This window comes from Lepidochelys kempii, chromosome 9 (genome assembly GCF_965140265.1).
Source record: "Lepidochelys kempii isolate rLepKem1 chromosome 9, rLepKem1.hap2, whole genome shotgun sequence".
Taxonomy (NCBI): domain Eukaryota; kingdom Metazoa; phylum Chordata; order Testudines; family Cheloniidae; genus Lepidochelys; species Lepidochelys kempii.
Window position 1 is genome coordinate 15,406,714 of NC_133264.1, and position 15,297 is coordinate 15,422,010.

At 40.0% G+C, this 15,297-nt stretch overlaps 1 protein-coding gene across 3 annotated transcripts in view; it reads right to left on the reverse strand.

Annotated features, from left to right (window-relative positions):
* FNDC3B (fibronectin type III domain containing 3B) overlaps positions 1-15,297 on the reverse strand; it is a 358,046-nt gene that overhangs the window by 13,107 nt on the left and 329,642 nt on the right. For all 3 annotated transcript variants that reach the window (XM_073359377.1, XM_073359376.1, XM_073359375.1), the window contains one exon: positions 9,174-9,301. In XM_073359377.1, the coding sequence (XP_073215478.1) occupies positions 9,174-9,301 (128 nt within the window). The remainder of the gene's footprint in view (positions 1-9,173; positions 9,302-15,297) is intronic.

Genomic DNA, 15,297 nt, shown 5'->3' on the forward strand with positions numbered 1-15,297 from the left:
CATGCTGCAGCCGGTCCCCTTGGTTCACGGGCTCTCTCGCCCGCAGTGGTACCTGTGCTGACGGCGGTGGTGGGGACAGGACTGCTCTGGTGCTGCTGCAGTTGCCTCCCTGCTGGGGCTGCTGCTGCCCAGGGAACGTCACATGCTGGACTCCTGCTTCCTTCTGCCCATTCCTGTATCCCTTTCTCTTCCCTTCTCCTCACTCCCCCACCCCACTCACGGTTGTAGAGGGAAAAGGTGGGCGCTAGGACCCAGGAGCAGCATCCAGCTGCTGAGGTAGGACCCAGAAGTCAGTGGAAAAACTGCTCAGTCTGCTCCCTGCTAGCTGAAACATGCCAGGGGGCAGGACCCTCTCAGAAATAGGGGAGAGTGGTGCGTGACACACCCAGCTACCACCTCACCTTTGTTTGGGAGGGAAACGCCCCCCCTGCACCCTCCCAAACTACACCTATATGCTTGGGGCTGCAGCTGGGGTCAGGCGCTGGGGCTTTCCCCACCACCCGGTACTCTTGCCGACGAGCGGGGTAGGCGTGCAGGGGCGCCCATTTTTACGGGGCCACTGGGCACGGGCCCTGTCAGCCCAGTGGCTAATCTGCCACTGTACAGAAGCAGGAGTTGCTGTTTGGGAGCTTGGGAACATAACACAAGTGTGCTGAGCTTTTCTGCTGGACCCTCTCTGAACCTACCACCACAGCAAGTTATTATTATTTGTATTACAGTAGCACCTAGAAGCCCTAATCGTGGTGCAGGACTGCACTGTGCTAGGTGCTGTACAAACATCGGCCAAAAAGTGAGACTTACAATCTATGTACATCATACACATCCTGCTGGACCTGACATTCAATACTACTGATCAGCAGCAATCAGACTGAATTCAAAGCGTTTTGTGGGCAACTCTTTCTTCCCCTCCATATACCCTACCAGGAAAGTTCAATCCCGGTCATATAATAAAACGAGTCCCCCTGTTCTCCTATGGTTGTTAAGTACTGGGCACTAATGTTGCCAAATTGAAATGTGCCTGATATAAGTGTATGAGAAGCACAATGTGGCCTTAGTGAGAATGAGGCTTATTGTGAATACTAGGCGTGATTTTCATTATTACTAAAGCCACTTTACACTGACAGAGAGATAATGAGAATGATACTCAATATTTCCAATACTTTAATGTCTCCTTTCAAGCCAGTGCAATGCCTTTACTGTGGAATCTCCCACTGAAATGAACAGTTTTGAAGGCCCTATCATGTGATGTATTAAAATAAGAAAAAAATATTTTATGCTGCTCATCAAGTTATTTTCTTTTGTGTATATGTCTGTTTTTTTTCTTTCTTGGTAATATTTAATTACTCTGATCCTCCACGAGGAAAACAGAGATACAGAATGCTATCCTGGTGATTGGAATGCGGGCTAAGGCATCACATTAGTTAGTTAGATTCTCTCCTTAGCTTTCCTATTTCCACCAGCAGAGGGACTGAATCACTCCAGATGGCATTTTCACATCCATCTCCTGTTGGGAATGCTTCCAGATTTTTGAAGACGCTTGGAGGGTTTTTTCTTCATACATAGATTTGCCCCAGGGAGTAATCTCTATGCATGAGACAAACCTGTGAAGTAGTAGTGCGAGCCCTTCACTTTATCTTCGTGCACAGCTGAACTACTCCTGAGCCCACTTTCCTGTGCGTTGCACGTTTTATGCTTGTAGTGAACATTTACCCATATCAACATACTGGAAATGAAGGGGAGCTTAATGAATATGTCAATCGCAAATTATTCTGATGAGCACAATAACATTTGCCTGCAATTTACTAGCTATGCCACTTGTAACAATTTAAATATTTTCCTTTTATTTACAGTATATTTACTTAACTTAACTTAGATGCCATTATATAAAAGACTTTTGACTGCACTGACAGCACAGCTTTGGGCAGGGTAATTTTATTTAGGTGGCAGCATACAGAGGTGCATTTGAGACAATATACTGTATATTTTCTACTCTTATTAAAATAATACAGAGTGAGTGGTGGAGCAGCACAGAACTGTCAGTCTTTCCAAACTCTCACCAACACTATTTATGCTCAAACTTTTTCTTTAGAAGAGAGACGAAAAAGTTTAATACTTTTAAAATGTTAACTTTTAAATCAAACATCAAATTCACTTAAAATAGTTCTAGATAGGCTTTTATGTATCTATAAAAGATACACACACACACACACTCTGCACTTAATATTTAGGTCCTGATTCTTGCTACTTTAAAGACAGTCATTCAGATGCCATAATGATGGCATGCTATGAGAACACAGGAAAGACTCCCATTGGGAACACTAAGCCAGTCAAGAGTTACTTTTAGTGTTAAAATACTGTATAGGCAGATAACATATACATATACACAACACATACACCGTGCACCAAGAATCTTATTAACACTGCAAAATCAAGCATTTAGAAGTTAGGAAATACCACTATTAAGGGTGGCCATTTAACCTTAATTTGGCCCTCTTATTCATATACATGATACATGCTATCTTTTCCTACATGATCCCTGCCTCATATAGTGCAAGATGGATGGTGCTTACTGACTGGATGAAGGTAGTAGAGTGGATTAGGGAGTTATTTGTAGGATCTCTGAGCCCTGTGAAAAATGCTAATGTGAGATACCAGGGCAGTGCACACAAAACACTACAGAATGTTGAGGGGTTTTAGCATGCTGCCAAAAGCAAGTTGTAGTTTGCAAACTATTGATGAGAAATGGCAATGGTCAGATCTGAACAGAGTTTCAAGAGGCCAGAAAATAGCACCTTGATCGAATAGTACCTTGGTTCTTGAAAACTGGAAGAATTTTTTATAATGGAAATTCTAAAGGCAACCTTAATATTGTTGTTGTTGCCACTCCCCCACAATTATGACAAGTATATTTAATCAGCAAAAACCCATTTGGTATGGTGCTCAGAAGAGGAGAATCTGACTTAGAATCCTTATATAGAAAACATTCCTGTAAGAAAGGCTTAATTTCTTCCAAAAGGACTGAAAGATTTCTCTTTATGAAACTAGCTTTAGGATTATTATTATTTATTCAGTCTCTTAATCAGTCTCAGTGACTCCACTGCAGAGATAGTCTTAACAGTTTTGTAGAGAACCTTGTTTCCTAACAAACCATTTCACAGATAACTGAGAATAGTCAAGTGGCAAGTTGCACTGTAAAAATGTCTAATAAAAATAAATTATTTTTCTGTCTCATTACACAAAGCTATGGGGAAGGAAGAAAACACTTGGAGTCAGCTGTACTGATGGTAAGACTCTAGTGAATATTGTGCCATTACATTTTCTGTTGACATGCAAAGTAATCGAGGGTCAATTAAGTATATTGACTTGCTATTTGAAATGAAGAAAGGAAAATGAATTTTTGTTAATTAGAATTTTACGTAAATTAAATGTACCCTGAACACAAATTAGATATTCATATTTTTATCTAAATAAATATGAAACCTAGATGTAACAACAGAAAGTAGAGAATGGTAAAATCAATTGGGTTCTCTCAACCATTCACCTACCAGTTCAGGACTGTTCCATCCAGTATGTCTTTAATGAAGTTTTAAATAATCAAAGTTACAGGACTTCTTACTTCCTTTGAGAGACTATTACACAGTCTAATGGATCTATAACCATATATTTTCTCTCTATCAAAATAATTTGTAGGGTTACAAATAGGAATATTACAGCAAAGCTGTAGCAAATTTTGCTTTGGTAGCAAACAAATCAGAGATAATGAGGTTACTAGGTATATCACCCCCAAGTCTATAAATGTGCATTACTATTTCCCAAAAGAAAAGATGGCCTGTGGTACCATCGATAAGCTAGACCTAAAATCTTGTGAGAAATCTCCTAAGGCAAGACACCACTGTAAATGATAAGATACATACTTGTGTTTACAAACTGAACTGACAAACATGCAGAAACTCAATGAGATGCTTCGTTAAATTACAGTTATGGTTAGACAAGAGTATGTGAGAATGTCACCTCCTTATTCAACATATATTTAGATCATGTCTATTTATTTTACTAACAGAACTCAAACCCAATTATTAGAGAAATATATATTAATCTATATCTAAATTATCATAGATTATAGAACCTGGGTGCCTAAAGATAGGTTCCAAAGCCCATTATTAGACACCTAGATTAGTGGTCTGATTATCAGAAGTGCTGAGCACCCAGCAGCTATTCAAAAGAGTTGGCTGCTCAATAATTTTGAGCAACCTAAATAAGGATTAAGAGCCTAACTTTAGGCTACTAATTTTGAAAACCTTGGCCCAAGTTTTTATTACCGCTAGCACTACAGAGTCAATGCAGCTCTTCTGTTTTGCATACTATCAACATAATTGTCAGCTGAGTTCTAGCTGCAGAAGCTCTATCACAGGTGAAAATGCAAGATGCAGAAAGAACGAATTTTGACTGTTGACTCTCAGGCTGAGTTTGCAGCAGGTTCACTTTTTGGCTCATAAACAAAGCAAATTTGACATGGAATGTCACCGCAAGAGAATAAAGACAGAGCCCCGTGGTGTCATTTACAGACAGTCACTTTTCAGAGTATGACTATCCTTTAAATATAATGAAAAGGAACATTCCATTATCATCTTGAAATGGGAAAAGTAAATGTTTCTTTTTTATAGCATGGTTTTCAGGCACCAAAAGAAGACATAATAAGTTAAATCTTTGGATAAAATTCTAACTGGAGAAGTACATAAATAAGCAGTGCACATGGACCTGCCAGGTTGGGGAGAACAGATAAACTGGTTGGTCACATAGGTCCTGATCATACCCTCTACCTCTCTGGGCAAAGAGGACAAGAACATAGAATACCCAGGAGTGTCGGACTGAAGGAGGAAGTGCTACTTCCATGGCAGCTTTCTCCCTCTCTTTAGACCTATTGTGAGTGGAAACTCAATTTCCTGCTCCATATGAAGGAGAAGCAGGAGACAGGAGGGCTCAGAGCTGTTCGAAACTGGGTCTCCCAGATTAGTAAACTGGTCATTTTTAGTAGTTTGAATGTAATTAACTAACACAACTCCAACAGGAATGTTTATTTTACCCGATTTTAATACATTCTTTCAATCTGACAAAGAGGAACGACTACTCGACACACACATCACCTCAGGAGTGAAGCGAACATCTCCCCTTCCTGGGCATACATCCTGAAATGCCTGTTCCTGGAGAGATCTTTCATTTAATATGCAGCAATACATCATCATTAATGCTAATACTGTCTGTAAGTGGTAAAACTCACTTGGAGCTACAATTTGCCTAAGAGAATTACTCTCTCCTGCTAATATTTCCTACTGATATTTTGCTCCCCAGCCTATTCGTTACATAGATTCCTGATGCAACACACACTGGGTAGGAGGTGTGATACCCTTATTCACTGTACAGAGTACCTGATTCCACAAATGGTCCCAGTGAAGTCAGTGGGATTATTCACAGAATAAGGAAATGCTGAGCATGAGTAAGGGAGGCAGAATCTGGTCCACTGTTATTTCTAATTTGTACTCTGTCTTTGTCCCTATTAATTTGTGGGAAAACAGAGAGTAAATTGAAGCAGATGGCTCTATGCTCAGTATCCACATCAACTGTGCATGTTGTTTTGCTGTTTAATGAGAAATATCACCACTGAGGCAGTAGATTGCATGTTGCATCCTCAGCTGGCTTCCTGGTATTGAGGGGCCAAGACCTATCTGTACCAAATGTGTTTTCCAACTATGGCACTTGATTCTGCGACCCTTAAGTACTCTGAGGGCAGGTCTACACTTAAAATGCTGCACTGGGCAGCTGCACCGATGCAGCGGTGCCACTTTAGTGCTTAAGTGAAGATGCTCCTGCACTGATGGGAGAACTTCTCCCATTGGCTTAGTTAATCGGCCTCCCTGAGAGGTGGTAGTTCTGTCGACAGGAGAAGCTCTGCAATCGCCGCAGCACTGTCTACACAGGGGGTTAGGTCGGGAGAACTGTATTGCTCAGCGATGTGGAATTTTCACACCCCTGAGCGACGTAGTTATACAGATATAGATCTATAGTGTAGATCTAGGATAGGTCTACAGTGTGATCATTCCAACGGAGTTCAAGGAGACTCCATGTGGAATAAGGAACCACATAATGTAAGCAAAGGTGCCAGAAAGAGGCCCAGAATAGTCATGCGGTGAGGAACAGGGAAACTTACTTAATATCAACAATTTTCTTTGAACATTCCAGAGAAGGATATTACCCCACTTGGCTGCTGCTGACAGCAAGGCTTCTTTTAAAAACACCACCACCACCACCTTTTTTGAGTTTTAAAAGATGCAAAACTAAGATGACAAAAAATACCCTTACTTGTAAAACCAAGCAGGGCAGTTTAAAACTCCTAATACAAAATGAATGCTGAATCCTGTATCATATAGAGCCCACCACCATCTTTATAAACACGCATTTATATTAATAGTAATATCACTGTTAGAGAAGCATGTCAAATCTCAAACATTCCTCCCATTCATTATACAAGAAAAGTGATTCTCTTACAAATGCTATTGAGCACGATGCTTTCTACTCTGAGTACAGTCCCACTGAAGTTAATAGGGTAGCAAGGTTGAAATCAAAGGGAGTTAGATGCCTAAATAACATTGAGGATCTAGGCCTAAGTGTTTTGCAGATCAATCCTTTATGTTGCTTAGTTCTGTTCCAGAGAAAGGTGTTTCTGTGTAACTCACACACATACTCTTTTTCTCTACTTTGGTCATCACAAATAACTGCTTTAGCTTGAAGTTAAATGAGCAAAAAAGATGTTCCAGTTACCAGCTAGCTACACTCATCTGAAATAAATCAATTGGCAGCAATCAGAGAGATGCTGTCCCATGGACTTGTAACACGCTTTCCCAATTAAGCTGTTCAGCCCGAGTCTTAAATAGCTGCCCACAGATTGCTGCAAATTGAGTGATCTCCTGACAACTGACAGTTACTGACTGACATGTCACAGGGGAACAGTTTTTGCTTTAGTTGGTTGAACTGACTTCAAACTGTTTATTACTGTTAAAAAACCTGTTTTTATAATGTGTATGTCTGTTTTGAAGGAAATCTGAAAAGTGGATTTCTACTATAACTTTATCTATTATATGTACAGTAATCCTGAATATTACTGTAATTAGGATTTTTCTTTAAAGGTGAACAAATAGGAGCCACAATCAAGGATCAGGACCCCACTGTGGGCTCTGCAGGCTAGCTTCTCACTTTCCCGAGTGAAAGGGGAAAGGTGTAGTTAGGCTGCACCTGGAGCAGAGTTTTACTTCTCCCTTGCTTAAAAGGGAAAGTAAGCTACTCTAGGCCTTTCCCAGGCACAGATTAATTCCACTTCTATATTCGTTTAGCTGCACTGGCCAGCGTGTTGGGGGCGGGCAGGGAGAGGGGCAGGCTTTGGCCACTCCTTTCCTGCCTGTGTATGAGGGGAAGTAGCAGCCTATCTAAACAGGTAACAACAAAAACATTCCCTCTGCCAGAGATATTAAAATAAATACACAGAGTCTGGGAGGGAAAATTAGAGTCTTTGCTGTCTGCCCCAGCCACACGCAATTCAGTTTTATGAACCATGCAGACTCATGGCCTTGACTACAATGAGGTTTCTAGGGATATCTACCACAGACGCAACCCCAATGCCACTACCATTGGTGAGAAACATAGTGTGGACTGCCAGCTGGCATTTTTACCACTGTATTGTCTACTGAGACCAAAATAGCTTAGTGCCTAAAACAATTCTGAAAATTTAACCCAAGTGCTACGAGAGTTAGGACCTTAATGTTGCTCCCTTCCTTTGTGAGTCACCAGCTGTATTTCAAGACCTGTTTCTCTAAACAAGCAGCCCGGAGTAAATAAAATCCCCCAACAATTCACACAGACAATTCACAAAACAAACTCAAAAATTCTCTCTGAAATTTCTAAAGTGATATTTAACTGTGTACCCTGGAACATGGCTATGTATGGAGGCAGAGTATTTGATAGTCATTGTTATGTCATTCATCAACAACTCTCAGTAACAAGCACTTCCATGATGAAAGACCTGTCGGCTTCTGTTGCATCTCCGCACTTGATCAGATCTCAGGTTTTTTACCCCTTAAGTAACCAAATGCCATGGGTCAGAATCAGGCAACACAAAGGGCCCAGAAAGCAGTCAGATCTCCCCATTTAGGGATTTCCCAGAATGGGAGAGTCCCAGCAGGCCTACAGGTAGGATAGCCAGTTCCTACACCAAACTCTTGCAGTCCCCAGCGTAGGAGGCATGTGGAGAAGAGTGTGCTCTATTCTGACAGTCTCTGCCTGGAAGAATGTCTCTTATGGGCCGTAACCTGTTGGCATAAATCATCTATGCTGGGGCTGGTATAAAATCGGGCCCAGAATTAGAAAACTGCAACGAGCTCCTTTGTGCTATCACCCCCCACTCATCTGCATCCCATGGAATTTGGGCACAGTGAGAATGTGTGGCCATGTATTTGAAGCCCTGCAAAGTGTAGAGCTGGCTTCAATAACTATCTTTAATATAAAAAGAGTAAGATAAGCAGAAATAAGAACTGTGGTTTGTTGCATTTATTACCCTACCAATGAGCCATATGTCCATTTAATAAAGGTTACTGATCTCCCTCCTGCCTCATACATTATTCAGAGTTCTTGGAAAATGCATTGGGGACTGTACACAAGACCTGATCATTCAGTCATATATTCTTTTTGTGGATGTATTTTACAGACTGCACTTCTATCAAACCTTTTATCTGTGTTTCTCCAAAGCTTTTCTTTATAGTATTCTTCTGGAAGCAGATGCATTCACACATATTGGTTTATTGCACTTATGAGAGTGCATAAAACAGATTACTAATGTAAATGTAAATGGCACACAGAATTTGTGATGAGAATAAACTGTTTTGAAGCGTGAGAGTTTTTTTCTGAGTCATTAAGAGTGTGGATTCCATCCTCTTATTCACTGCTCTCAGCCACTCTCCATTACTGAATTCAAAGTCTAAAAATGTCAGTTTTGGAACCAGTGCCAGGAGCTTTTTCCAGTGTGTTAGTTGTGAGTACAACAGCTAAACATTTCAAAGCATGAAGAGCTTTTGATTTTATGTTTCTTATATTAATGAGAAATGAAAAGCTTAAACGTAAGACCCTACCTGTTTATATTCAGATTCTCTTCCAACCACTACCTGCACCACATAACTGATAGGATCTCCTTTCATGGGTGGGACCATTTCCCATGTGATTTCACAGGCATTTCCATCCAACTGTGTCACTCGAGGGGCTGTAATAAAATTTGTGCATATTAGACACTAATGTAAACAATGACATTGCAATAAATGATATATAGGCTTGGAATGATTAGATTTTTATTGCTAAATGTTGGCAAATGTCGATTTCACTGTACTCACACAAACTGACGAAAAAATATTTCCATCAATCATAACAGAAATTTACAGATAGGCAAAGTAAGAAAAATGCTGCTTGAGAACTCATTAATTAGAGTTTGATTTAGGGATATTTACTTTGTATATTTGACATATGATGTTGACAATTTGTGTTTTAACAGTTATAAAGCTTTAGCTTTTTGAATCTAAAGATCTATTGTCATTAAATAGGTTTCAGAGTAGCAGCCGTGTTAGTCTGTATTCGCAAAAAGAAAAGGAGGACTTGTGGCACCTTAGAGACTAACAAATTTATTTGAGCATAAGCTTTCGTGAGCTACAGCATCCGATGAAGTGAGCTGTAGCTCACGAAAGCTTATACTCAAATACATTTGTTAGTCTCTAAGGTGCCACAAGTACTCCTTTTTTTTTGTGTCATTAAATAATTATTGTCTGACCCTGCCATAATCTACTGTATCTGGGAAAATTTAAATAAATAAAAATAAAAAATGCTTAAAAGTAAACACAAAAATAAAAATCCAATTCTGCCAAGGCTAATTATATACCTTCTCTATACAAAAACCACAGAACACTTTACAGAGAGAATTGGAGGATTTCACAAGTCTGGTAGGAGAAACTGGAATGTGTTTATGTAGCTAAAATATTAAAAATACCACCTATACACTAGCTTTTTTGTAAATTTTGGACTAGATCCAGTAATCAGGCAAAACTCCCATTTACTTCAAAAATAGTTTTGCTGGAGTATGAGGTGGGGCCTTTAATCTGAATCAAAGTAAAATGAGAATTGGTTTCTGACTCTTAAGGCCAATACAAGATCTAAATGAGACAAAATATCTCTTATTCCGCCTCCCTCCTCCCAAAAAACACACACACGCACACACAATAAACTACAGAAGTGTAGTATGTGAGTGTAGCAAAAGCCTTGGAACTTAATAATTCAACTGTAACGGTATCCACTGTGCTTTTCAAGTGGAAAGCAATGAGATGACTAGTGATGGCAAGCTGACTTTCCACGGAATTCTGTAACACTAGTGAGCTACATCTGTGCTACTGGAGCCATCTCTAAGAACATAAGAGCGGCCATTCTGGGTCAGACCAATGGTCCACCTAGCCCAGTATCCTGTCTTACTATAGCGGCCAATGCCAGGTGCTTCAAAGAGAATGAAAAGAACAGGACAATTATCGAGTAAGCCATCCCTTATAATCCAGTCCCGGCTTCTGGGATCTCTGTATCATCTCTGTAGCATGGTCCACTTGTGAGGCATGAGGATGTGGGCAGCAGATACTTGTGTTGGAGCTTGATTACTACTACCTCATCAATTATTTTCCTTAGGAAGGCAAGGTTGGAGATAGAAGGGGGCTAGGTGGAAGATAAATTTGAAAGATTTTCTGCAACAGAAAATTCTGTAGTCAATGAGAGTTTTGCCATTGATCTTTGTAGAGCCAGGATTGCACCTCAGGAGTTGTTTTTTTGGGGGGTTGGATTCAACCTAGAACCAAAATCATATGGATAGGTTCAAATATAGGGATTCATATATAAACCCTGCCCCGATCCTGGAAGTTTCAGGGATTAGATTTGAGGTTTTGGTTTAGCGCATATGCTAGCAATTAGGAAAGCATGATGTATCACGAAATGCTGTCTTCCTCACAAAATGACCTTTCATCAACTAAAAGCCATCAGATCTCACTCTATGCCCACCAGTAACAGCAAGCTGGCAGGTCAACAGACCACAGGGCTCTGAATGATGGCAATATGTTCACATGTACACCTGAGCATCTGTCCCCTGATGATTTCAAAACAACTGCAGCAGCATCCAGATTATAACAACCTTGCTGTTTGTTGTAGAGGGAGCATATGGCTGAAAAGTGAAACCGTGAGGCTGGAGAGAATGACACGTGCTGCAATACACGTCAGGGAGCTGTTAGCACATGCACATGCAAGAACATGTGCACATTAAAAGTAACACATTTCCCAGCCCTGTGGAAATACAGTAATATGAGAAGCCGCCAAAGAAACCGGTGCTGCTACTGCTGCTGTACAAATTACATCAACCCTAAACTAATCCATTACCACTGAAAAGGGGCCTTGTGCATTATATTCAGATCCAACTATAAATATACATTTGCTTCTCATATCAACACCTGCCTACTTGGAGAGACTGTGAATGGAAACTTTCATCTGAGCTGGTACACCTCTCACCCTCACATACTCTCTTAGGTTTTTGTCTGCCAGTTGCAGAACAAAACTGGCAACATATACATTTCCCCTTCTTTAAATGACTATGGACATTGGAGGGAATCAAAAATGGACTGTTTTGTTGCCCAACTCGACAGGACTCATCTCTTTTCCATTCAGTTTCACTTTCCTGTTGCAGTTTCTGTGGCTACAGTGTTTGCCATATTGTGGGGTCTACCACTGCCAGTATTCTGACATTTAGTTATCTCCCTGACACTCCCCCCAACATGTGTGGGATATCATAGCTACTTCACATTCAGTTCAGAATGTGAACCATGCCAAAACTAGGACTGAATACTTAGGCAGAAAGGTACTCTTCCATTTAGATGAAAAATGGAGTTCTGATCCAACTATATTTTGGAAATGGGACAGCAGAATTGACAAGGAGTGCTCTCCACTGAACAAATATAATTTACATCTTAACTTTCTGTCACACAAGTACAGCTTCAAAACAAAACACTAGTAGATTCCAAAAAACAATGGGGAAATCCCTGTAAAGATATTACCTATCACCAGGCTATCAGTAAAGATATTAGCTGTTTGAAGATACAGTACTAAAGCATTACATTGCTCCTGTCGGAATTCCTTGCAGGTGTATAGTAGTTTGTTTCCATGTCCACTAATTTAAATTGGGTGGTTGCAGTATTTTCCCTCTAAATTCCATTATGATGGTGCTACATCACCACTAAAGACATTTACCTCAAATATACTGGAGCAGATTGACTACACATGGTAAAGAGCAAAGCAGCAGATTCACATGGTTATGATGTAGCCAGGGTGGCACACAGAATGAACCTCCCTCTTGAACAGTCCCTTGCAAATCTCCTTCCTTTGGCAAGAATCAATATGGGAGGACTTAGGATTCTTAAATCCCTCACAATTGCATTTTCCAACCTAATTCATGGCTGACCTTGCACTCTCTTTCTGTTGACCTCACCCCTATAAAACTTCTGAAAAAGAATAACTTCTTCTGCATGTTGGATGTGTCCCCACCACTGCAGCCATCTTGTTTTCATACAGTGCAAGATTGCAACTTGCCAGGAATGTCTCTCTCCTCATTTGTGAAAAAATCAAACCAATGGATATTTAAAAAAACACCGTAACTTTTGACACTGGAAACTGCTTAGTTTCCTTGCCTCAGCTGTTTTTAACAGCCAAGTTTCTGCTCCATATAACAGGGCTGTAATCACTATTGTGCTGCACATTCATATCATAGTTGTCATAGACATCCTGCCATCCAAATAGAGGCCTTTTAAGATGCTGAATGCCACTGACACAAGACAGATCCGATATGTGACTTCTTTGGTTATAGAATCTCTTGCTGTCAACCAACTACCCAGATACATAAAACTATTCACTCATTCAATGTCATTTACATGGCAGCATTGGCATAACATTAGTTTTACAGGAGGCATGCATAGCATTGGTTTTATCACCACTGATCTTAAGTCCCATTGAATCTGAAGTTTTCCACAGCTTTTCCAGCATTAAATGTAGTGGGTCAGTAATCTCTCCAAGTAAGAAAGTATCACCTGCAGACTCAAGATCCTAGAAAGATGAATCTTCAAATTTCACACCTCTTAACTTTTTCCTCAGTCAGCTTCATCAACAGTCTGTTAGAATATTATATAATGTAGGTAAGAAAACACATTCCTGGTGTAAACCTGATTCTACTAAAAACAGTCTGTAATACAACCACAGACACTCACACAGCTAAATGTACAGCGGTCCAGTTCCTCCACTAGGCACTCCATACTGGCATAGCAGTATCCATACTGCTGACTGATGCACTGAGTCAAAAGCAGTTGCAAAGTCTATGAACACAACATTAACTTTCTTCTGTCACTCTAGTCATTCTTCAGTAACATTTCCCAGAGCATATATGGCCTGTAGATCCACCTGTGTGGAAACCACACTGGTTGTCTCTAATTTTTGGGTTGAAACAATATTTCAGTTGTTTCAGAAGTATGATCGTAAACACCTCCCCTGGGAGTGACAGCAGCATTATTCCATTATAATTGGAGCAAGCTAATTGCTCTTTTCTTTTTTTAAAAATGGGATGATACAGCCCCTTTTCCAATCTTCTGGAATGTGAACAGTTTCCCGATCTTTTAAGACAGCTCTGAGTAGCCAGTGAACTAAATCCGGGTCTCCACTATTTAGCAATTTTGATGAAATAAAGACTATGTGCTTCATCATTTTGTAACTATTTGATGGCAAGAATCACTTTCTCTAATGTCACCAGCCTGTTTTCTGATGGGTTCATTTTGGGATTAAGTTATAGTAGGAGTTGCATCATGGTGGAAATCTATTAATTAATTCACAAAAATACTCACGCCAATGCTTAAGTTGTGCATCAATATCCTGGCAGTATTTTCCATTTTTGTCCTTAAATAGTGGAAGTCATGAGAATGGACATTCAATTACAACCTTCAAGCTCTCAAATACTGTCTCTAGCTTCGACACGTGGAAGAAAAGGACATAAAATGTTGGCAGTTTCATATATGTTTGATCTATTTCAGCAGTTTCATCTGCTACTCACAATGGAACCAAGCTTCATCTAAATCTTCTACTAGAGGCAGAGTCATTGGACCATATGATGGATCTTCCATAAACCAGAAATGAGGAAAGATCCCGATATAAAGATGGTATATGCACTTCTGCAACAATGTCAGTATCTGAGGAATGGATTGTGGAATGTTCAAGCATTCAGAGCCCCATTAGAAGAGTGATTTTCCTGGATGAAGAATTGGAAAGACTGAATGCTGACATACGTGGTGTGCAGGAGATACGGTGGAATTTAAACAACGAGAGCACAGCTATGACTTATAGAGGTCAGACTTTTTGATTGTTGAATGTCTGTGATACATCTGATGGGCACACTTGCGTTGTTCTAGTTTTGTTCCTGAGGGTGTAATCTGCACTACTGGCTTTGCAGATTTATTCTTCATGCCGGATAACGGCTATTTTCAGTTTGAAGGTAGGATGTCTAGTAGTTATTAGTGTACATGCTCCACATGATACAAGGCATGATGCTGAAAAAGATTCTTTTATGCCATGTTAGATGACATTGTATCTAGTACATCACCCCGCCTTCATATTGTCATCTTAGTAGATATGAACGTGAGAATTGGCTACAATGGAACTGGATCTGAATTAGCACTGGAACCACACGACCTACCAGAAGACAGATCAGATAATGGTGTGCGTCTATTAGAATTTGCTTCTTCACATGGACTATATTTAATGGCTACTTAGTTTCAGCACAAGAATTCCCGTAAGTATACATTTTGAAATCCATTGGGCAACAATACAACCTTGTATCCCCATTCTAGTTTGGAAACGCTTGACTAAATTCATGTAGGATGTACATGTATTTAGGAGTGCTGATCTTGCTCCGGAATTTGATTGACTCCAAATAGCAACTATGATGTTCCATTTAATAAAGTTCCAGAGACAGGTATCTACTACATTGAAATACTTCAGTGTTGATAAGCTTTATTATGAAGCAATTGCTAATAGTTACATGGTAGAAATTTCCAATAAATATTCTATATTGGATGACCAACTGTCTACCACGGAGGAAGAGTGAACTTTATTTCAAGTTTCTATCGCAGAGATTGCTGGAAAACAACTAAT